Genomic DNA, 22,226 nt, shown 5'->3' on the forward strand with positions numbered 1-22,226 from the left:
TGGACCACTATTTTGATCCGGGTGCCACATTTAGAGAACAAAAATGTGTCTGTGGGCCGGTATATCTATTTTTAGTAACACTAATACAAAACCTCACTATAATGTCTGATTGAATGCTAAAATCCTTAGAAAACGTAATGGAATTTGACATTTTTCTATAAAGGATAAAACACTGAATATTGACAAAATACGAGTGCCACGCCCCCTTTCGATCGACACATTTTACAATCAAGTGAAACGCACCAAAAATGCAACAAACAGTGAAATATGAACACGAAGGGTACAAAATAAACCCACCTACAATCTGATGTATCTGATATATTACTAGGAACTTTGTTGTGAAAATCTCCTTCCGCGTCTGTGGAAACGCTTCCCGCCTACACTGCTTGGTGCTTCCTCTGAGCTGCTGTGACGTAGATGACCATACTTGCCAACCTTGAGACCTCTGATTTCGGGGGGTGGGAGGCGTGGTCGGGGCGTGGTTAAGAGTCAAGTATTTCATATATATATATATATATATATATATATATATATATATATATATATATATATATATATATATATATTTATATATATATATAAGAAATACTTGACTTTCAGTGAATTCTAGCTATATATATATATATATATATATATATATATATACATATATATATATAATAAATGAATTTCAGTGCTCATTTATTTACACACACATAACACTCCTCTACTCATTGTTGAGTTAGGCGTTGAATCGTCCATATTCTCTGTCACTATTTTTCTTACCATATGCATGCACAGCTAGACTCTCTGGCGGTGGTGTCAGAGATAAGAAGTCTAGCAAAACTCCTAGCCATTATGGGCAACACCTCCCACCCACTACACTCGGACCTTGTGGAGAGAATGAGCACGTTCAGTGGAAGGCTCAGACTCCCTAAATGTAACACGGAACGACACAGGAGGTCCTTCATACCGACAGCCATCAGACTGTATAAACAGTGTAATGCATATGTTCATTTACTGCACTTAAATGTAGAATATATTTATATTATTCATATATTATACATATAATATATTCTATATATTATATTATTTATTATTATCATTGTTTATTGTGAGCGAACTGTGGTGCTGAATTTCCCCCAGGGATCATTATAGGCCTACTGAAATGAGATTTTCTTATTTAAACGGGAATAGCAGGTCCATTCTATGTGTCATACTTGATCATTTCGCGATAATGCCATATTTTTGCTGAAAGGATTTAGTAGAGAAAATCGACAATAAAGTTCGCCCATTTTGGTACTTCCTGAAAAAGCCTCGCCTTTACCGGAAGTCGCAGACGATGACGTCACATGTTGATGGCTCCTCATATATTCACATTGATTTTAATGGAAGTCTAAAACAAAAACAGTGATTCAGACCGAGAAAACTACAATGTCCCCATTAATTTGAGCGAGGATGAAAAATTTGTGTTTGAGGATATTGTTAGCTACGGACTAGAAAAAAAAAACAAAAAAAAAGTTTAAAAAAAAAACGCGATAGCATTGGGACATATTCCGATGTTTTTAAAGACATTTACTAGGATAATTCTGGGAAATCCCTTATCTTTCTATTGTGTTGCTAGTGTTTTAGTTAGTTAAATAGTACCTGATAGTCGGAAGAGTGTGTCCACGGCCGGGTGTTGACGCGCAGTGTCTCAGGCGAGTCGACGGCAGCTATGGAGGGCACAAGCTCAGCTTTAATCCGGTAAGAACTTACTTTTTAACCACAATTTTCTCACCAAAACCTGCTGGTTGACATTTGGTCTGTGATCTATAGTAAATGTTCACCTCCGGGAATTTTAAACAAGGAAACACCGTGTGTTTGTGTGGCTAAAGGTTAAAGCTTCCCAACTCCATCTTTTTACTGTGACTTCTCTAATAATTGAACAGATTGCAAAAGATTCAGCAGCACAGATGTCCAAAATACTGTGTAATTATGCCGTTAAAGCAGACGACTTTTAGCTGTGTGTGTGCGTAGCGCTCACACTTTCTAAAACCCTGTGACGTCACGCGTACACGTCATCATTACACGACGTTTTCAAGACAAAACTCCCGGGAAATTTAAAATTGTAATTTAGTATAATAAAAAAGCCGTATTGGCATGTGTTGCAATGTTAATATTTCATCAGTGATATATAAACTATCAGACTGCGTGGTGGGTAGTAGTGGGTTTCAGTAGGCCTTTAAAGTGCATTCTATTCTACATCCTATTCTATTCTATGGACAGTAGATGGCAGTATTGTCCTGTTTAAGAGTGTCACAACATTGCTGAGTCAGGTCCGCATGGAGCTGGAGGGGGAGTGGCCTCCAGCCTCGCCTGATTTTCGGGCAAAAATTTGTCCCGGGAGGTTTTCGGGAGAGGCGCTGAATTTCGGGAGTCTTCCGGAAAATCCGGGAGGGTTGGCAAGTATGTAGATGACCATAGTAACTAATTAGATGACCATAGTAACGGGTACATCATCCATAAGCGAATATTCCAGCCATTGAAAGACTTAGTATAGTTGAAAACTTACGGTCATAAGAAAACATGCCTGCACATCATAATGGCAGCTACATTTTCCATCTTAAAGATCGAAAAAAAACATTTGGGAATGTCAGGCGGGCCAGATTGAAAAGCTTAACGGACCGCATGTGGCTTCCGGGCCTTAATTTGCCCCGGCCTGGTCTACATTCTACTGTATCAAAAGCAGTGCTTAGATCCAGCAGAACTAACACTGAGATTTGTATTATCTAAATTCCATCTGATGCCATTTAAACTCTTTAAAAGTGCTGTCTCCGTACTGTGGTTCATCCAAAAATCAGACTGTCTTTCTAAAATGTTATTTATACCTAAAAAGTTGTTGACTTGGTTAAAAAACAATTATTCCGAAGTTTTACTCAAGGACTGTAGTTTGGCCGGTAGTTATTAAAAACATTTGGGTCCAAGCTGCTCTTTTTCAGCTTTAGAAATGGCAGGGAGGACCCATGTCTGAAGAGAATAGATACAGTAATAATAGTTAAACGTTGTTCCTCAAAGAATACATAAAGTTATGTGGGAATCGGATCTAAAAGGCAGGTTGTTAGATTTAGGAGAAAACTCACTGAAGTGTCCTTGCGTCAACAAGGACAAAACTCTCCAGTGATTTTTCAGGCAAGGACAACAGAACAGGTGTGTTAAAAGATAAAACTAGTTGTGTTTGGAGATCAAATCGGATGTCCTTGATCTTAGTTCTGAAGTGGTCTGCAAGGTCCTCGCAAAGGGTGTCAGATGGTGTTTAAAAAGCTTGATTAAAATTTGTCCTTGTTAAATTAGCGAAAGTGTAGACGCGGAACCGGGGGTTGCTGTTATCGTCTGTGATGAATTGGGAGTAATGTTGAATTCTAGCCTGTCTGAAGATATTGAGTTGTCGATGTAAAATCTTATAATGTATGGTTTATTTTTATTTCCTCGATCTCTTCTCTGCACTTCAGCAATTTCTTTTCAGTCAACATAATTCCTTGTTGTTTCTCCATGAGGTGTAGGGTTTTGTTTTGATTATTTTTGTTAAAAGTGGAGCCACTGAGTCCAGAGTTTATTTTAGTTTACTGTTAAAATGATCAACAGTATTGTCACATGAATTCAGGTAAAATTCCAGCTGGAGCATTCAGTAAAATCTCAATAAAATGTGCAGCCACTTCAGAAGATAGGTAGTGTTTCCTCACTGCCGGTTAGGACCGGTGATATTAAAAACACAAAATAGTGGTCAGACAACAACAGGGGACACCCCAACGGAGAGACCGTGGCTTCTGACCAAGTCCAGAATGTGTTGTCTGTTGTGAGTTTTCTGTGGGATATGCTGCTTAAAATCAGTCATCACATGTAAACTAAAAATCACCAGTGATTACAATCCTGCTATAGGAGGTATGGAAGAATGATACACGTTCATAAAATCCACTTATAAAAGAGGATACGTGTCATATTTAATATGACATTTTAGACTGAACAAAGAGGGAAACAAAACTGGTGAGACACAAAGCTGCTTTCCAAATGAGTGATCATTTAACAAGATTCTGAGTAACTAAACTACTGTATTTTTCAGACTATAAGGTGCACTTAAAATCTTTTCATCGTTTCAAAACTCGACAGTGCGCTTTATAACCTGGTGCGCCTAATGTACGGAAGGATTTTGGTTGTGCTAACCGACCTTGAAGCTATTTTATCTGGTACATGGTGCAATGATAAGTGTGACCAGTAGATGGCAGTCACATACAACAGATACGTGTAGATTGCAATATGATGGCAGACACATATGAGAGATACGTGTAGACTGCAATGTGACTCAAGTAAACCACCAAAATGTTATATGTTCCATTGAAAATATAGAACATTACAAACGGTTCTCAAAAATCTATCAAAATGTTTTAGTACAACTTTGGTAAGCTATGAAGCCGCACCGCTTGATGGATTGTACTGTGCTTCAAGATACAAGTATTATTATGGCTCGTGTATAAGGTATACATATTATCCGGCATTTTGTTTCGCAATTTTATGCAAAAGCAACTTTTCTTACCTTCTGGTACCTGCTGATCTGTATTTGGGATCTGCATCCATCCATCCATCTTCTTCTGCTTATCCGAGGTCGGGTCCCGTTGGCAGCAGCTTAAGCAGGGAAGCCCAGATTTTCCTCTCCCCAGCCACTTCGTCCAGCTCTTCCCGGGGGATCCCGAGGCGTTCCCATGCCAACCGGTAGACATAGTCTTCCCAACGTGTCCTGGGTCTTCCCCGTGGCCTCCGACCGGTCGGACGTGCCCTAAACACCTCCCAAGGGAGGCGTTTGGGTAGCATCCTGACCAGATGCCCGAACCATCTCATCTTGCTCCTCGATCTGCATAAATCCTGAAAATTTGTGCGCTTCCGCCTTTGTAGTCCACGCCAACGCCGTAGGAAATGTAGTTATTAGAGTTATTAGAGTTCCGGTCGGACGTTTTTTCACGGAACTCATTTCTGGCGTTGTTATTGCATTCGTGAGCCACGGATGAGGAGATGCTACTCCGTTATTGACTGAAGTAAAGTCTGAATGTCATTAAAACATTCAACTCCATCTTTTGACACTTCTTCCACTCCTCGTCCTTGCACGCCATATCGCTACAACAAAGATGACACGGAGAAGACGCTGCTGAAGGTGAACCACGTAAATTTTACCGCCCACAAAACAGCGCATCCTGAAGTGATTGTCAGAAAGCGGCTTGAAGATGATCTGTAAAACATAATCTATGCAACATTTTGACCAAAGAACCGTCATTAATTGTTATGTAGACCACAACAAAGTGTTTTCAAATGAGAAAAAAAAATAAAAAATATGACTCCTTTAATGCGGCCAATATTCCGGTGAGCCAATTGTATGAAAATAGACCTGACTAGACGTGCTCATCGGCAGTGTGCCTTATAATCCGGTGCGCCGTATGGTCCGGAAAATACGGTAAATATCATATTCATTGATATTAAACATTTTGTTATCAATCTCTGAAATCCTTCTTTTTTGTCATTAACATTGTCTAGCGTCTTAAAGTGTGTGTAGAGTAAACTGATACACTGTCTCCACACAAATGACGCCGTCACTGTATTGTCTAGATCAACATGAAGACGATGCCTGCTGTGATGTTCAGACTGCTCACCGGACAAGAGACGCCTTCTTACATCTGATAAGACATTGATTAGGGATGAGCAAAGTTTTATTTTTCTATCATTTCAATGTCATTCTGTTGCAATGCTGTAAAGAACATCCAGTTCTCATTTTCAGGTTTAATGTTGCCTGTACATGATTCATAATGGCCTTAAATTGTGGATACTCGGCTTGTTGTGCTGTGTGTGTGTGTGTGTGTGTGTGTGTGTGTGTGTGTGTGTGTGTGTGTGTGTGTGTGTGTGTGTGTTTGAAAGAGAACTAGCTTTATGGTCACTTTTATTTTCTTATGAGGAGATATAATAAGTGCATTTATATTTTAGTTAGTCATTTTTATAGCTTCTATGTACTTCTACTGTAAATATTCTGGATTCCTCAAGGACTGGATTAGAAAGGCCATATTATTCTAACAGTATATGCATGTTATAATGAAGTGTTACTGACCAGGGCATTGGTGATGTTCTAGTACGGTACGTATTAAAAGCAAGTTATGTATCACACTGTATAAAGTCACTCAACGTGTGCGTATGACAGAGATGCTGAAGGCCAAAGACATCGCTTCATTTTAAATGCAGTACACAAGATCATAACCTTGACCAGAGAGTACAAGAATGTATCAACATGTACATGAAAGAATGAATGTCTTGATGTAACACAAATAATACCATCTCACTGCTTACCGATTGTTGTTGACTTTTATTTTAACATATTGCCCTACAGAAAGTCCAGTAAAAATACTAATTTAGGTCAATATCAGACCAGTAACAATAAATGTGTGTTCATTTACATTAGAGTGTATGGATCCCATACAAAATATTGTGATTACCAGTGCGCCTAATCACACAAAACATACAAATATGAATAATAAACACAGTATTGACTGGAAAGGATGCAGACATGGACTCATATATGATCCTGAAAGAAAAAAAACAAATGATATAAAGTCAATTACTGTAATAATTATTATTTACACCTGCACAATATATTCAGTGATGATGGTATACAATACAATACACTGGCTATATAATGTTTATAATTGTGGTTGTAGTTTATATAGTAAACAATGAAGCACCTATTTAATGTTTTAGTTACATGAGCAAGGGCGCTATTATAGTGGAACCTGTTTAGGTTGATTGGCAACACTAAATTGGCCCTAGTGTGTGAATGTGAGTCTGAGTGTTGTCTGTCTATCTGTGTTGGCCCTGCGATGAGGTGGCGACTTGTCCAGGGTGTACCCCGCCTTCCGCCCGATTGTAGCTGAGATAGGCGCCAGTGCCCCCCGCGACCCCGAAAGGGAATAAGCGGTAGAAAATGGATGGATGGATGTTTATGTCAAAGCCCTTTGGATTTGACTGACTGACGTCAACATATTGTACGTGGTTGTCAACATAACCGTAATCGAAACCGGCCATTAGAGCACATACTTGTGACTTTCGCCAAAGAAATAAGGAGAATGGCCGATAAAAAGATTTGTGAAAATATGCCAGTTTTTTTCCATCCATCCGTTCATCCATTTTCTACCGCTTGTCCCCCTCGGGGTCTCGGGGGTTGCTGGAGCCTATCCCAACTTGTGCATATTTTTTTGTTTTTATATACTTGATAATCTTATCTAATGTAGCTGCTCCAGTAAATGTGTTGCATGTATTTAACACAATGACAATAAAGCTTTTATAGATGCACATATTGTCTAGTCAAGTGGCAAACAACAGGAAGTCACTGCCATGTATGTTAAAGTTCAAAAAAGTTTAAGTGCCAACAATTGTCACACACACACTGGATGTGGTGAAATGTGTCCTCTGCATTTGACCCATCCCCATGTTCACCCCCTGGGAGGTGAGGGGAGCAGTGAGGAGCAGTGTGCGCCACGCTCGGGAATACTTTTTGGTGATTTAACCCCCAATTCCAACCCTTGATGTTGAGTGCCAAGCAGGGAGGCATCCATCCATCCATTTTCTACCGCTTGTCCCTTTTAGGGGTCGCGGGGGGTGCTGGAGCCTATCTTGCCGATTGTATTGTACCATATGTCCCGGCAAGAAATCTGCGTTCAAAAGACTCCGGCTTATTAGTGATTCCTAGAGCCCAAAAAAAGTCTGCGGGCTATAGAGCGTTTTCCGTTCGGGCTCCAGTACTCTGGAATGCCCTCCCGGTAACAGTTCGAGATGCTACCTCAGTAGAAGCATTTAAGTCTCACCTTAAAACTCATCTGTATACTCTAGCCTTTAAATATACCTCCTTTTTAGACCAGTTGATCTGCCGCTTCTTTTCTTTCTCCTATGTCCCCCCCTCCCTTGTGGAGGGGGTCCGGTCCGATGACCATGGATGAAGTACCGGCTGTCCAGAGTCGAGACCCAGGATGGACCGCTCGTCGGGACCCAGGATGGACCGCTCGCCTGTATCGGTTGGGGACATCTCTACGCTGCTGATCCGCCTCCGCTTGAGATGGTCTCCTGTGGACGGGACTCTCACTGCTATCTTGAATCCGCTTGAACTGAACTCCCGCGGCTGTGTTGGAGCCACTATGGATTGAACTTTCACAGTATCATGTTAGACCCGCTCGACATCCATTGCTTTCGGTCCCCTAGACGGGGGGGGGGGGGGGGGGGGGGGTTGCCCACATCTGAGGTCCTCTCCAAGGTTTCTCATAGTCAGCATTGTCACTGGCGTCCCACTGGATGTGAATTCTCCCTGCCCACTGGGTGTGAGTTTTCCTTGCCCTTTTGTGGGTTCTTCCGAGGATGTTGTAGTCGTAATGATTTGTGCAGTCCTTTGAGACATTTGTGATTTGGGGCTATATAAATAAACATTGATTGATTGATTGATTAATTGATCTCAGCTGCATTCGGGCGAAAGGCGGGTCAAGCCCTGGACAAGTCGCCCCCTCATCGCAGGGCAAACACAGATAGACAGACAACATTCACACTCACATTCACACACAAGGGCCAATTTAGTGTTGCCAATCAACCTATCCCCAGGTGCATGTCTTTGGAGGTGGGAGGAAGCCGGAGTACCCGGAGGGAACCCACACAGTCACGGGCAGAACATGCAAACTCCACACAGAAAGATCCCGAGCCCGGGATTGAACCCAGGACTGCTCAGGACCTTCGTATTGTGAGGCAGACGCACTAACCCCTCCACCGTGCTGCCCAATGGGTCCCATTTTTATAGTCTTTGGTATGACTCTGAGTTTGAACTCACAACCTTCCAGTCTCAGGGTGGACACTCTAACCACAAGGCCACTTAAATAATCAGAGGAACATGGCGGACCACATCTTGATGATTTGGTTCACTTTAGTGAGACCACTTTAAGGAGTTTCCATTGTATAGCATACACTGTTCAGTCCAGTACAAATTGATCCTCAAACTGCAATACGAGTACCACTGGTTACGTGGGGAAGTCAGGTACACCAGTTTATTCAATACAATAAGGACTGCAATTCATTTAGCTTTTGTCTTCATGAATATGCAGAATATATGATAAATATATCAGAACGCTCACAATACTGAGAGAAGAAGATGCAAATATAATCACGTAGCACTCGCAATGTGATTTATCAAGACAAAAATTGTTCTGCCCCGCTGTTTTGCCTCCATATTTAGCAGGTCTTAGTACAGTTGTGCTCATAAATTTACATACCCTGGGAGAATTTATGATTTTTTTCTCGACCATGCAGCCCATTATTCTTCAAGCGCCTCCTTATTGTGCATCTTGAAACAGCCACACGACAATTTTTCAGAGAGTCCTGTTTTTCAGCTGAAGTTATTTGTGGATTTTTATTTTTCAACTCGAACAATTTTCCTGGCTGTTGTGGCTGAAATCTGTGCTGGTCTAAATTAATCCCTCATTTTCCACTTCTTAATCTGCCTTTGAACACAGCTGATTGGCATTCTGAATTCCTTGGATATCTTTTTATACCCCTTTCCTGTTTTATGCAGTTCACTTACCTTTTCTCGCAGATCCTTTGACAGCTATTTTGCCTTCCCCATGACTCAGAATCTAGAAACATCTGTGCAGCACTGGAAGAAAGATGCAATGGTCTGTCAGAAGCCCAGAAACTCACTGACCTTTCATACACACAAATTAATTACAAACAAACAGGTCACAGGTGAGGATTGGAACCTTGATTAGCCATTCAAACCTGTTTGTGTCAACTTTTGTGCATGTTATCAGATCAAAGTCACTGGGGTATGCAAACTCTTGATCAGGGTCATTTGGGTACTTTCTTGTATCATTTTGATTTAAAAAACAGTTGTTTGCCAATAAATAGCTTCACACAACCATTAAGCATGAATGGAAGAAAAGTGTTTGTGTTATCATTTAGAAATGATAAATTCTCCCAGGGTATGTAAACTTATGAGCACGAGTGTAAATCAGGCCCATGGTATACACAGTTGGAGCACCTTTGCATTACAGTATGTTTTTTTATGGTTTAATTAACCACATCAAGTTCAACCTAATTAGCACATTTTAAATGATGAAGCACTTACACTGACCTCGATTACGCTTGTGGATGAGTTTTGTAAAACCGTTATTTTATCGAGGAAGGCTGGATTCAGATAAGTCTCCTCATAAGAGATGTCTTCATCTTCACAACTGTCACCACAATCGCTGAAAGCCTCTTTCATCTTCTCAGGCAACATGAAGCTCAGTACCACCACCAGAAGCCCGATGACGGCGCACAGTGAACCTGCAAAGTAGTTGTAGTAGTAGAAATCCAACAAGTCTTGTGAAAAATGCAAAAAAGGGGCTTTAACACTTACCGGTGGCGAGAGCAAGCCAGAAAGAAAGGCTGTATTGAGTTTTAAAGGAGGCTGTTCCGATGGAGAAAACACATTGTGGTGCAAGCGTGATTGCGCTGAAGGCAGCCATGGAGGTGAAGATGAAGGTGGCTGTAGCCAACATCATGTAGCCGGCGTACAAAATGACCGGCATTGAGAAAAGGATGTTGGCCAGCATCCAACAGCAAAACGCAGTCCTGGTGGGAGAGTTCAGTTCATTTCTGCGACATGATGATCATCTTACTCATCAACCATTACTTACCAGAGCGTGGCAGATGCGTATCGTCCTGACTGTCTGTAATGGAAAATGAGGCCGCAGGGGCTGCGCAGAGTGAACTTCTCTGCAATGTACAGGATGGGGTTAGGTAAACCTTTCTTCAAGGCTTCCTCGTACTCCTCCTCAATGTCGTCACGCCAAGTAAACATCTCGTTGTAGTCAATTGTCTCATTGAACTGGACGACAGGATTCCCTGCAGAGGAAAATGTTCATGTTTGCTTCATGGCCACCCCTATGATTGACAGTGATGTAGCTGTTAACGTGTTCTTCCAATACATTACCTTGTGAGATACTAAGATATGCAAATAATCAATAAATCAATCAATGTTTACTTTTATAGCCCTGTGTGTCTAAGGCAGGGGTCGGGAACCTTTTTGGCTGAGAGAGCCATACAAGACAAATATTTTTAAAAGTATTTCCGTGAGAGCCATTTATATATATATATATATATATATATATATATATATATATATATATATATATATATATATATATGTATATATATATATATATATATATATATGTGTATATATATATATATGTACATATATGTGTATATATATATATATATATACTAACACTGAATACAACTAAATGCGTGCATTTTTAAGTAAGACCAACATTTTTAGAGGCTAAGTCTCTTATTCGTTTTAACAACATTCTTATTCTGAAGCTAAGCAACAATAAATAAAATACTTCTTACCATAATGCGACTTCCTGAACAGGTGCGGTAGAATCGGATGGATGGTTTAAAATGCGTGACAATGTTTTATATTTTGAACGTTATTTTTAACACTGTGATTACCAGAGTATTTTTTCATTACTCATCGTGTTAAGCAATGTCAGATAAGATTTATCTGAGAGCCAGGTGCAGTCATCAAAAGAGCCACATCTGGCTCTAGAGCCATAGGTTCCCTACCCCTGCAGCGAAGCGGGTTGTGCCAGGACCGGCTTCGAGATCAGCGACAGGTGCGTAGAAGGCCCCCCTGGGCCTTGTTATCTAATCTCCTGTCGCTCTGTTAAAAGGCAGCAACCGGGGAGGAGGGGAGGAGTTAGAGCACGAGCGAAAGCGAGACAGACCAACGCACAGACAATGTCATGCCTGTTAATCTGGGTTTATGTTTGATCATGTTATGTTTTGTTTTTGGACTTGTTTCCCGTTTTTGCACTTCCTGGTTTTGTTGGTTTCCATAGTTACTCATTAGTTTCCGCATATGTGGGGTTGCCCACATATGCGGTCCACTCCAAGGTTTCTCATAGTCATCATTGTCACCGACGTCCCACTGGGTCTGAGTGCCACTGGGTGTAAGTTTTCCTTGCCCTTATGTGGGCTCTACCGAGGATGTCGTTGTGGTTTGTGTTGTGGTTTGTGCAGCCCTTTGAGACACTAGGGATTTAGGGCTATATAAATAATAATTGATTGATTGATTGATTGATTACATAGCACTTCTAGTGACTCAAAGTGCTTTGCATATTGAAACCCAATATCTAAGTTACATTTAAACCAGTGTGGGTGGCACTGGGAGCAGGTGGTTAAATTGTCTTTCCCAAGGACACAACGACAGTGACGGGGATGGCGGAAGCAGAGATCAAACCTGGAACCCTCAAGTTGCTGGCACGGACGCTTTACCAACTGAGCTATACCGCCCCTGGTTCTCTAATCCCTAGATGACCCCTAGCTGGCAATTGATGCGGTAATCGCTACCAGGCAACTAGATCGCTAATCCCTAGCTGGAAACTTTTGCTGAAAATTGCTAGCTGGCACCTGGTGCGGTAGTTGCTACCAGGCAACTAAAGTGCTAATCGCTAGTTATCCTAGCTCTATTTATGATTTTATTTTAAACTTTTCGGGTACAGTGCGCATGGGGCAGGGTGTATAAAACGGTGTTTAAAATTAAACTAGTCCTACAGGTACCTTGTTATTGTGCAATACCAAGATATTCAAGTAATATAGTATAGCGCCGCTGATAGCAAACTGACAGCTAGCTCATTAATGGCTAGCTGGTAACAGGCATGCTAATCGCAACAATAGCACTAATTGCTAGCCGGCAGCTTGCACCGCTAATCACTAGCTGGTAACTAGAGCACGGACCTCTAGTTATCTAAATGCTAAAATAAATACAGTAATATAATTTTTTTAATGTTTTTGTATGAAATCTGCATGGTTCAGGGAGTAGGGGGTATAACATTTTGTTATAAACTGGTCATAAAGGTGCCTTGTTGTTGTGCAATACTTATATTCAAATGATATAATACAGCGCTGCTATTACCTAGCTGGCAAATAGAACGCTAGACGCTAACTGTGACACATATGACTAATAATTGTGGAAGCTTTAACTTACCTTTTAGTGTAACATTAATGCCGTACAGTCCGACATGTAAGCCAATCTCCGCATGAACCACTGCATTGCTGAAAGACTTGTAGGTGGCATTTGTGGTCATCCGGGCCTCAGCCCAGTTGTCGGTAAAGTTGAGTGCTGCAGATAAAAGGAGGTGAGATGTGAGTGCGTAAAAGTGAGCGTTAATGAAAAATATATGCACTTACCCACAATTACAGCACCTACAAACAAGCTCAAAAGGATCCTCAGCATCCAGAAAAGCCTCTGATTAAAAAAGACAAAGCATAAGTTAGACTGCAAAAATTTGCATAGTAAACTTCCAGCAAATTACAAGCTAATAATTGCATTACTTTCACAGTAACATTATCAGTAATTTACTGTGAAATATATCTTTACAACTGTATGTTGTAATTTCACAAGTGAATACAATGATTAGCAAATCCTTTTCAACCCATCTTAGATGAGCTCGGGCCCAGCAAAGCCAGTGGCATTCCTTGGTGTTGTTGATAAATGGGTTTTGCTTTGCATAGCAGAGTTTTAATTTGCTTTTACAGATGTAGCAACCAACTGTATTTACTGACAGTGGTTTTATGAAGTTTTCCTGATCCCATGTGGTGATATCCTTTACACACTGATGTCAGTTTTTGATGCAGTACCGCCTGAGGGATCAAAGGTCCGGAATATCATCGCTTACATGCAGTGATTTCTCCAGATTCTCTGAACCTTTTGATGATTTTACGGACCGTAGATGGTAAAATCCCTAAATTCGTTGAGAAATGTTGTTCTAAAACTTTTCGACAATTTGCTTACAAAGTGGTGACCCTCACCCTATCCTTGTTTGTGAATTACTTAGCACTTCATGGAAGTTGTTTTTTACCCAATCATGGCACCCACCTGTTCCCAATTAGCCTGCACACCCGTGGGATGTTCCAAATAAGTGTTTGATGAGCATTTCTCAACTTTATCAGTAATTATTGCCACCTTTCCCAACTTCTTTGTCACGTGTTGCTGCCATCAAATTCTAAAGTTAATGATTATTTGCAAAAAAAAAAAAGTTTATCAGTTTGAACATCAAATATGTTGTCGTTGTAGCATATTTAACTGAATATGGGTTGAAAATGATTTGCAAATCATAGTATTTCGTTTATATTTACATCTAACACAATTTCCCAACTCATATGGAAACGGGGTTTTTACACTCAGTAAATAACAGCATACTGTAAAAATGTGTGTAACGTAGACCAGTGGTCCCCAACCACCAGGCCTACCGGGCCGTGGCCCGATTGGTACCGGGAAGCAGAAGAATTTTTTATTCATTTTTATTTAAAAAAAAAAAAATAAATATATATATATATATATATATATATATATATATATATATATATATATATATATAATTATTAAATCAACATAAACAACACAATATACACTTACAATTAGTGCACCAACAACAAAAAACTCCCTTTTTCATGACAAAAACATCCCTTTTTCATGACAAAGAAGAAAAAATAAAATAAAATTATAAATAGAACAACAAAAAATAGAGCAATTTTTCTCGCGAATGTCTGCTGATTTTCACCCTTCAACATTAATGCGGACGTGCTATGAAGGCGCTGTCTTTGCCGCCCTCTACGATATGTACAAATATCTGGCACAGTCCAGCCACGAGTCGTATATGGCTTTTATAGTCATAGTTAGAAGATTGCAACACATACTTGTTCAACAGCCATACAGGTTACACTGAGAGTTGTGGTATAAACAACTTTAACACTCGTACTAATATGCGCCACACTGTTAACCCACACCAAACAAGAATGACAAACACATTTCTGGAGAACATCCTCACTGTAACACAACATAAACACAACAGAACAAATACCCAGAATCCCATGCATGCGTAAGTCTTCCGGGCTACATTATACACCCCCGCTAGCTCCAAATCTCCCCCCCTTGAGCGTTGGTTGAGGTGGGCGGGGTTTCGTGCTAGCGGGGTGTATAATGTAGCCCGGTTGAGTTAGGGATGCATGGGATTCTGGGTATTTGTTCTGTTGTGTTTATGTTGTTACAATGCGGATGTTCTCCCGAAATGTGTTTGTCATTCTTGTTTGATGTGGGTTCACAGTGTGGCGCACATTATTAAGAGTGTTAAAGTTGTTTATATCAAGACTCTCAGTGTAACCTGTATGGCTGTTGACTAAGAATGCCTTGCAGTCACTGTCGTGTATCAACAGATGCTGCATATTACATGTGACCGGCTGGCACGCAGACAGCACTGCGTAAAAGCGGGCGCGACGATAAGTTTTAAAGGACTGATAAGGTTTGCCATCAGAGCAGGAACTGCTGGAGGGAGAGTTGTAATCCGTGGACTGTGAGCTGTTCCTGTATGCTGAACGCTTTCGACTGTTTGCTGTCTCCAGTTCTTCCTGGTTCCTGGTTACTGTTTGCTGTCTCTAGTTTGTCTGTTTCCTGGTTTCTGGTTTGTGTTTTTCTTGCATTTTTTGGACATCAAAACCATGTTTTACTGCACCAAGCCTGCCATCTCTGCATCTTGGGGTTCGTCCCCACCATTTCCCGACGTTTTGACGGCAACAAAGCTGACCCCTACGGCCTCACCTTGCGAGCATTTTTGTGTGTTTTTTTTTAACGTAGAAACCTAAAAAAAAAAAAAAAAAAGATGTGTCTCTTATATTGATTGTCAATGCAAAATTACCCAGAAAGTGCAGTTTCCCATTAAGGGCAGAAAACATGGAATTTGAATCAGGGTATCTTAAACGTGCGCCTTTTAAGAAATAATTTAAATATTTTATTGATATTTTGACAACGCCATACTTTGTTTTTGTATGATTATAGTTTTAATCGAAAATGGAGACATTCAATGATCTAGAAAATTTTATGTATCAGTATCCATATTGGTACGGCCAATACTGCCCCTGTAACTACTTGGTATTTATTTTTTATTGCCCAAAACTAATGTAAAGTATCCAAAAAGCAGAATAATCAGACTTTATTACATTTTAACAGTAGTGTAGACCAGTGGTTTTCAACATTTTTTCAGTGATGTACCCCCTGTGAATATGTACTCCCTAATCAGAGCAAAGCATTTTTCGTGGAAAAAAAAGAGATAAAGAAGTAAAATACAGCACTATGTCATCATTTTCTGATTCATTAAATTGTATAACAGTGCAAAATATTGCTCGTTTGTAGTGGTCTTTCTTGAACTATTTGGGAAAAAAAGATTTAAAAATAACTAAAAACTTGTTGAAAAATAAACACGTGATTCAATTATAAATAAAGATTCCTACACATAGAAGTAATCATCAACTTAAAGTGCCCTCTTTGGGGATTGTAATAGAGATCCATCTGGGTTCGTGAACTTCATTCTAAACATTTCTTCACAATAAAAGAAGTCTTTAACATCAATATTTATGGAACATGTCCACCAAAAAAATCTAGCTGTCAACACTGAATACTGCATTGTTGTATTTATTTTCACAGTTTATGCACTTACATTCATATTTTGTTGAAGTATTATTCAATAAATATATTTATAAAGGATTTTTGAATTGTTGCTATTTTTATAATATTTAAAAAAAAATCTCACGTACCCCTTGGCATACCTTCAAGTACCCCTAGGGGTACGCGTACCCCCATTTGAGAACCACTGCTATATGTTACTGCATACATCTGAAACCAAATTAGGAGCTTTTGTAACATGTACAGGTGGCGCAGTGGAAGAGTGGCCGTGCGCAACCCGAGGGTCCCTAGTTCAATCCCCACCTAGTACCAAGAGTGGCCGTGCGCAACCCGAGGGTCCCTGGTTCAATCCCCACCTAGTACCAACCTTGTCACGTCTGTTGTGTCCCGAGCAAGACACTTCACCCTTGCTCCTGATGGGTGCTGGTTAGCGCCTTGCATGGCAGATCCCTCCATCAGTGTGTGAATGTGTGTGTGAATGGGTAAATGTGGAAGTAGTGTCAAAGCGCTTTGAGTACCTTAAAGATAGAAAAGCGCTATACAAGTACAACCCATTTATCATTTATCATTATAGAAATAGTTCTGTTATAATTTATATACCAAATAAAATATATTTTGATGTACCTGTATATCATTATCGCAGGCTGCAATATACTGTAGTTGTAGTTGTACTCAGTGGCCTAGTGGTTGGAGTGTCCGCCCTGAGTGTCCGGCCGAGTCATACCAAAGACTATAAAAATGGGACCCATTACCTCCCTGCTTGGCACTCAGCATCAAGGGTTGGAATTGGGGGTTAAATCAGCAAAAATGCTCCCCTCACCTCCCAGGGGGTGATCAAGGGTGATGGGTCAAATGCAGAGAATAATTTCGCCACACCTAGTCATTGGTACTTTAAATTTAACTTGTTAGGCCACATTATCATTAGGATAGACCATATTTATCCTACAGTGGAAAAATGATGTGGTTACTCTGCAGATTTTATATCCATCCATCCATCCATCCATTTTCTACCGCTTATTCCCTTTGGGGTCGCGGCGGGCGCTGGTGCCTATCTCAGCTACAATCCGGCGGAAGGCGGTGTACACCCTGGACAAGTCGCCACCTCATCGCAGGGCCAACACAGATAGACAGACAACATTCACACTCACATTCACACACTAGGGCCAATTTAGTGTTGCCAATCAACCTATCCCCAGGTGCATGTCTTTGGAAGTGGGAGGAAGCCGGAGTACCCGGAGGGAACCCACGCATTCACGGGGAGGACATGCAAACTCCACACAGAAAGATCCCGAGCCCGGGATTGAACCCTGACTATTCGGGAACTTCGTATTGTGAGGCAGACGCACTAACCCCTGTTCCACCGTGAAGCCGATTTTACATCCATCCATCCATCCATTTTCTACCGCTTATTCCCTTTTGGGGTCGCGGGGGGAGCTGGCGCCTATTTCAGCTACAATCGGGCGGAAGGCGGCGTACACCCTGGACAAGTCGCCCCCTTAAAACGTAACAATGACAAACTAAAAATGAGTTAAAAAGATAACACCACTGTTTCCACCGATGCACATCCACACATATTGCACACTAAATGATTGCACTTGGTATACAGCAGTACGAGTGTGAGGCGTTGCACTTACTGACTTTCCCCGAATTCCAGGCAGGATGAGAAGCACACTGAGTGTGGGCACGAGGAAACACACGATGACAGTGAGCAGGTGACCACTGAAGATGAAGGAGGTTCTTTGTAGATGGTAGAAAGGGTAAATGTCATCGTAGAAAGTCATCTTAGCTCCGGTTCTTGAAGCTGCAGACACAATTAACACAGTTGTAGAAGAGGCAAGAACAATCCAACACAAGGTAGCAGACTTACATAAACCTTGGAAGAGGACTGAGTGTGACTCATGAGGAGACATGCCCCCTTTTTTATATGCACAAGGAAGAGGATGCTTTAGAGAAAAGTGGGAAAGAGTTGTGATTAAGAGTGGATGACAACCCCTGATGGGAAAACCCAAGTCACACGTCGGAGCTGATAAGGAGCACGACACTTGCTGGCTTCAGTTGCACCATCTCTCACCTGCACTTTCAAGCTCGTACCTGGTAAGCCTGACTCCTCTTCTCATGATCAAATATATACTGTATATATTTTTGGGGGATTCTGATTGGAAATCTGGGGACAAAAAAGAGAGTGGAATGTTTTTTCTGCCCTTTCATATAACAGGAAGAGAAAAGACTGCTTAGGCTTTAAATGTTGCCTCCTGCAACACCAATGAATAAAATGAGCTAAAATTATAGAAAAAAAATTAAACATAAAACTTAATCGGATTACATTATACTGTTCGTTATGGATATCCTTACCACCTGTACAGGTAACAAAGGGTAGCATAGATAAGTCTGATAATAAATGTCAGTTTTTTCCACTTCACCTGCACTTTTCAGAAGTTCTCCACGGCTCTTGGCTCCAGACTGAGCTCAGGAGTATCTCCGCATCAATGGGTTTGCGTAAGCAATTTTGGAGTGTTGGTGCAGTGTTTGGCTTGCTGCTCATTGTTGGTGAGTACACACCATTGACTAAGTTAAAAGGTGCAGTTTGCAACAAGAGTACACTATTTTAAACTAAGGCTGTCAAAAATAATGAGCCGTCAAATATCAAAAAGTAATCGCATGAATCATGTATACACAAAGATGAATCAAACTATTTATTTTGACTATACATGCTACTTTATCTTGTGTGCTATTGTATGGTCAGTGCTCAGGTCAATGCAAAAATAAATGAGGAGGCTGAATGGCAAATTTCACTCCAAAATACACCCTTTAGAACAAACTGTTACCAAGTTTAGAAATAAATGTAGTGCAATCAAATGAAACATTTAAACACTTTCCTGTATGACATTTTGTCAACAGAATTGCATTTAGGTCCAAATATTGTGGTATCTAAGTTAATCATTATGAACGCATAATAAACTGTAATTAATCATGAGTAATCCACATTCAGTGGCATGATTAATCTGATTTTGAAAATGATGATTTGACAGCACTACTTTAATCAGAACAAAAAATGTGTCTACTATTTTTTTTCTAGTTGATTTTGGATAGGTGGAAAAAGGTTTCTTCTACTGCAGGGCTTGTTAGCACAAACGGTTTCTCTTTCATTGTGATACGGTTTCTTTGAGCTGTGTCCAGATACAATAGCCTTTGCATCGATAATAATATTGTATGCCACTCAGTGCCATTTATGTTGGCATTCCTTGGCAAGCTCCACATTAACCCAGCCAAGTCATGCCGGTCCTGACTCTTTTCTTGCAACGTTTCTTTCACCCTCTCTTCGTGCTCGCTTTGCATCTCTAACCAGCAGTTCATCCTCTCTATATTCAGGTTCAAAAAGATAATGTGGTGAATCCTCATTTGTCCAAAAGTAGTCGTCTTTGCCTATATTACAAAGTCTGCCATTATTAGTAAACACAAACGTAGACCCACAAACATGATCAAGGACAGCTCCCACCTTAGCTTTGACCTGTTTTACTGCTGCCCTCAGGAAGGCGCTACAGGGTCATCAGGTCTAAGACAAACAGACTCAAAAACAGTTTTTCCTTAAAGCCTTAACAACGGTGAACTCTCATATGCACCAATTGTATAGTTTAGCACGTCTCTATGTGCAATTTTTACTTTCCACCCACAATCTGAATGCATTCTGCCTGAACACAACTTAAGAATCATGAAACCGGAGTTGACAAATGTTGTTTTTAGATATATATGGTCTCTTTTGGATTATAGAGAGAAACTAAACAAAAGCCACACCCATCTCATTTTTGGACATCTTTATATGTTGCAAACGACACATTAAACATAAATCGTTCTCAGGACTGGACTGTGCACCTTAGAGCTTTTTGCACTATTTTTTCTTTTCTTCCTATGTTTTGTATATTTTGTAGACTGTCACACTGATACTGCTTTTAATCTCATTGTACCTGTGTATAGTGACAATAAAAGGCATTCTATTCTATATTGGCAAAGTATTCAATGTGCCCGGAAAAAGAGGTTCCGGTAATGATTAAAATGACCAAAATAGTAAATATTGTACATATTACATATTTCTACAAATGTGTCTGTTACTACATTTTATATATATATATATATAAATATATATATATATATATATATATATATACATACATATATATATGTTTATATATATATAAAAAATGTAATGAGCCCCGCCGTCCCTATATATATATATATATATATATCCTATATATATATATATATATATATATATATATATATATATATATATATATATATCCTATATATATATATATATATATATATATATATATATATATATATATATATATATATATATATATATATAGGGACGGCGGGGGCAGTGGGAGAGCGGCCGTGCGCAACCTGAGGGTCCCTGTTTTAATCCCCACCTAGTACCAACCTCGTCACGTCCGTTGTGTCGTTGAGCAAGACACTTCACCATTGCTCCTGATGGGTGCTGGTTAGCGCCTTGCATGGCAGCTCCCTCCATCAGTGTGTGAATGTGTGTGTGAATGGGTAAATGTGGAAGTAGTGTCGAAGCGCTTTGAGTACCTTGAAGGTAGAAAAGCGCTATGCAAGTACAACCCGATTATCATTCATATATATATATATATATATATATATATATATATATATATATATATATATATATATATATATATATATATAGTGGTACCCTGACTCTCACCAACACACAGGATCGGTTTTGCAGCAAGCCAAAAACAGGGTATTTATTATATAAAGTATTTTTAGGAAGGGCAGGGGGTGGAAGAATCAAACTTAAAGTGATCAAACATAAATATCTCCCGTCCGGGGCTCTCAGTCCTTCACACAGCACACGTCTTTAAATGTCATAGGTAATTGCCGCCTGATGCACCTGCCTTGACACAGAGGAGAGCCAGACCTGAATGAGGCAGAGTTAAAGGTTTGTCGCTGGGCCCCACCTGGCCGCACAGCTGGTAACACTTCTGGCTGATTGAGAAGGTAGAGTGGGATGTACAGCCCCTCGATGATGCTGCCAAGGCTGGGGCGTTGTCTTCCAGGTTTCACTCTGCCTCCATGCCCTGGCTCCTCCCCTGTCAGGCGGTCCTTGAGTGAGACACCACATGTGTGGGAAAAATCACAAGACTACTTTCTCTCTTTTATCTTTTGGATAATCCAATCAAGACATATATATATATATATATATATATATATATATATATATATATATATATATATATATACATATATATACATATACATATATATACATATATATACATATATATATATACATATATATATATATACACATATGCATATATATATACACAAATATATATATATATATATATACACATGTATATATATATACACATATATATATACACATATATATATATATACACATGTATATATATATACACATATATATATACACATATATATATACATATATATATACACATATATATACATATATACACATATATATATATACACACATATATATATATATATACACACATATATATATACACACATATATATATATATACACACATATATATATATATACACACATATATATATACACACATATATATATATATATATATATATATATATATATATATATATATATATATATATATATATATATATATATATATCACTA

General features: G+C 39.7%; 2 protein-coding genes across 7 annotated transcripts in view; one reads left to right on the forward strand and one right to left on the reverse strand.

Annotated features, from left to right (window-relative positions):
- Nucleotides 1-6,338, forward strand: part of LOC133563274 (amyloid-beta A4 precursor protein-binding family A member 2-like) — a 48,709-nt gene extending 42,371 nt beyond the window's left edge. For all 4 annotated transcript variants that reach the window (XM_061917313.1, XM_061917311.1, XM_061917314.1 and 1 more), the window contains exon 12: nucleotides 5,611-6,338. In XM_061917313.1, coding sequence (XP_061773297.1) covers nucleotides 5,611-5,682 — 72 coding nt within the window. In that variant the 3' untranslated portion in view covers nucleotides 5,683-6,338. The remainder of the gene's footprint in view (nucleotides 1-5,610) is intronic.
- On the reverse strand, nucleotides 6,336-21,728 carry duox2 (dual oxidase 2). Of its 3 annotated transcripts, none has more exons than XM_061917320.1 (11): nucleotides 21,511-21,728; nucleotides 18,597-18,689; nucleotides 18,393-18,468; nucleotides 18,160-18,326; nucleotides 13,258-13,315; nucleotides 13,055-13,189; nucleotides 10,698-10,905; nucleotides 10,418-10,632; nucleotides 10,151-10,344; nucleotides 9,602-9,673; nucleotides 6,336-6,574 (listed from the first exon to the last, which is right to left on the reverse strand). In XM_061917320.1, exons 3-10 carry the CDS (start codon nucleotides 18,433-18,435, stop codon nucleotides 9,647-9,649), a joined length of 1,047 nt encoding a protein of 348 aa, XP_061773304.1. In that variant the 5' UTR covers nucleotides 18,436-18,468; nucleotides 18,597-18,689; nucleotides 21,511-21,728; the 3' UTR covers nucleotides 6,336-6,574; nucleotides 9,602-9,646. The 3 variants fall into 3 exon arrangements, with proteins under 3 accessions (XP_061773304.1, XP_061773303.1, XP_061773305.1); XM_061917319.1 differs by having other exon boundaries at nucleotides 10,145-10,344; XM_061917321.1 differs by lacking the exon at nucleotides 9,602-9,673 and having other exon boundaries at nucleotides 10,145-10,344.
- Nucleotides 21,729-22,226: the final 498 nt, after the last annotated feature.

Source organism: Nerophis ophidion, linkage group LG12 (genome assembly GCF_033978795.1).
Source record: "Nerophis ophidion isolate RoL-2023_Sa linkage group LG12, RoL_Noph_v1.0, whole genome shotgun sequence".
NCBI lineage: Eukaryota > Metazoa > Chordata > Actinopteri > Syngnathiformes > Syngnathidae > Nerophis > Nerophis ophidion.

What these genes read in the sequence shown, in the direction of transcription:
- duox2 (XM_061917319.1), bottom strand. Translation starts at nt 18,435, where the DNA reads ATGTCTCCTCATGAGTCACACTCAGTCCTCTTCCAAGGTTTAT. An exon ending in CTGGAATTCGGGGAAAGTCA is followed by an intron (nt 13,316 to 18,159) that starts GTAAGTGCAACG and finishes TTTTTTAATCAG; the next exon opens with AGGCTTTTCTGGATGCTGAG. An exon ending in TACGCATCTGCCACGCTCTG is followed by an intron (nt 10,633 to 10,697) that starts GTAAGTAATGGT and finishes CTCTCCCACCAG; the next exon opens with GACTGCGTTTTGCTGTTGGA.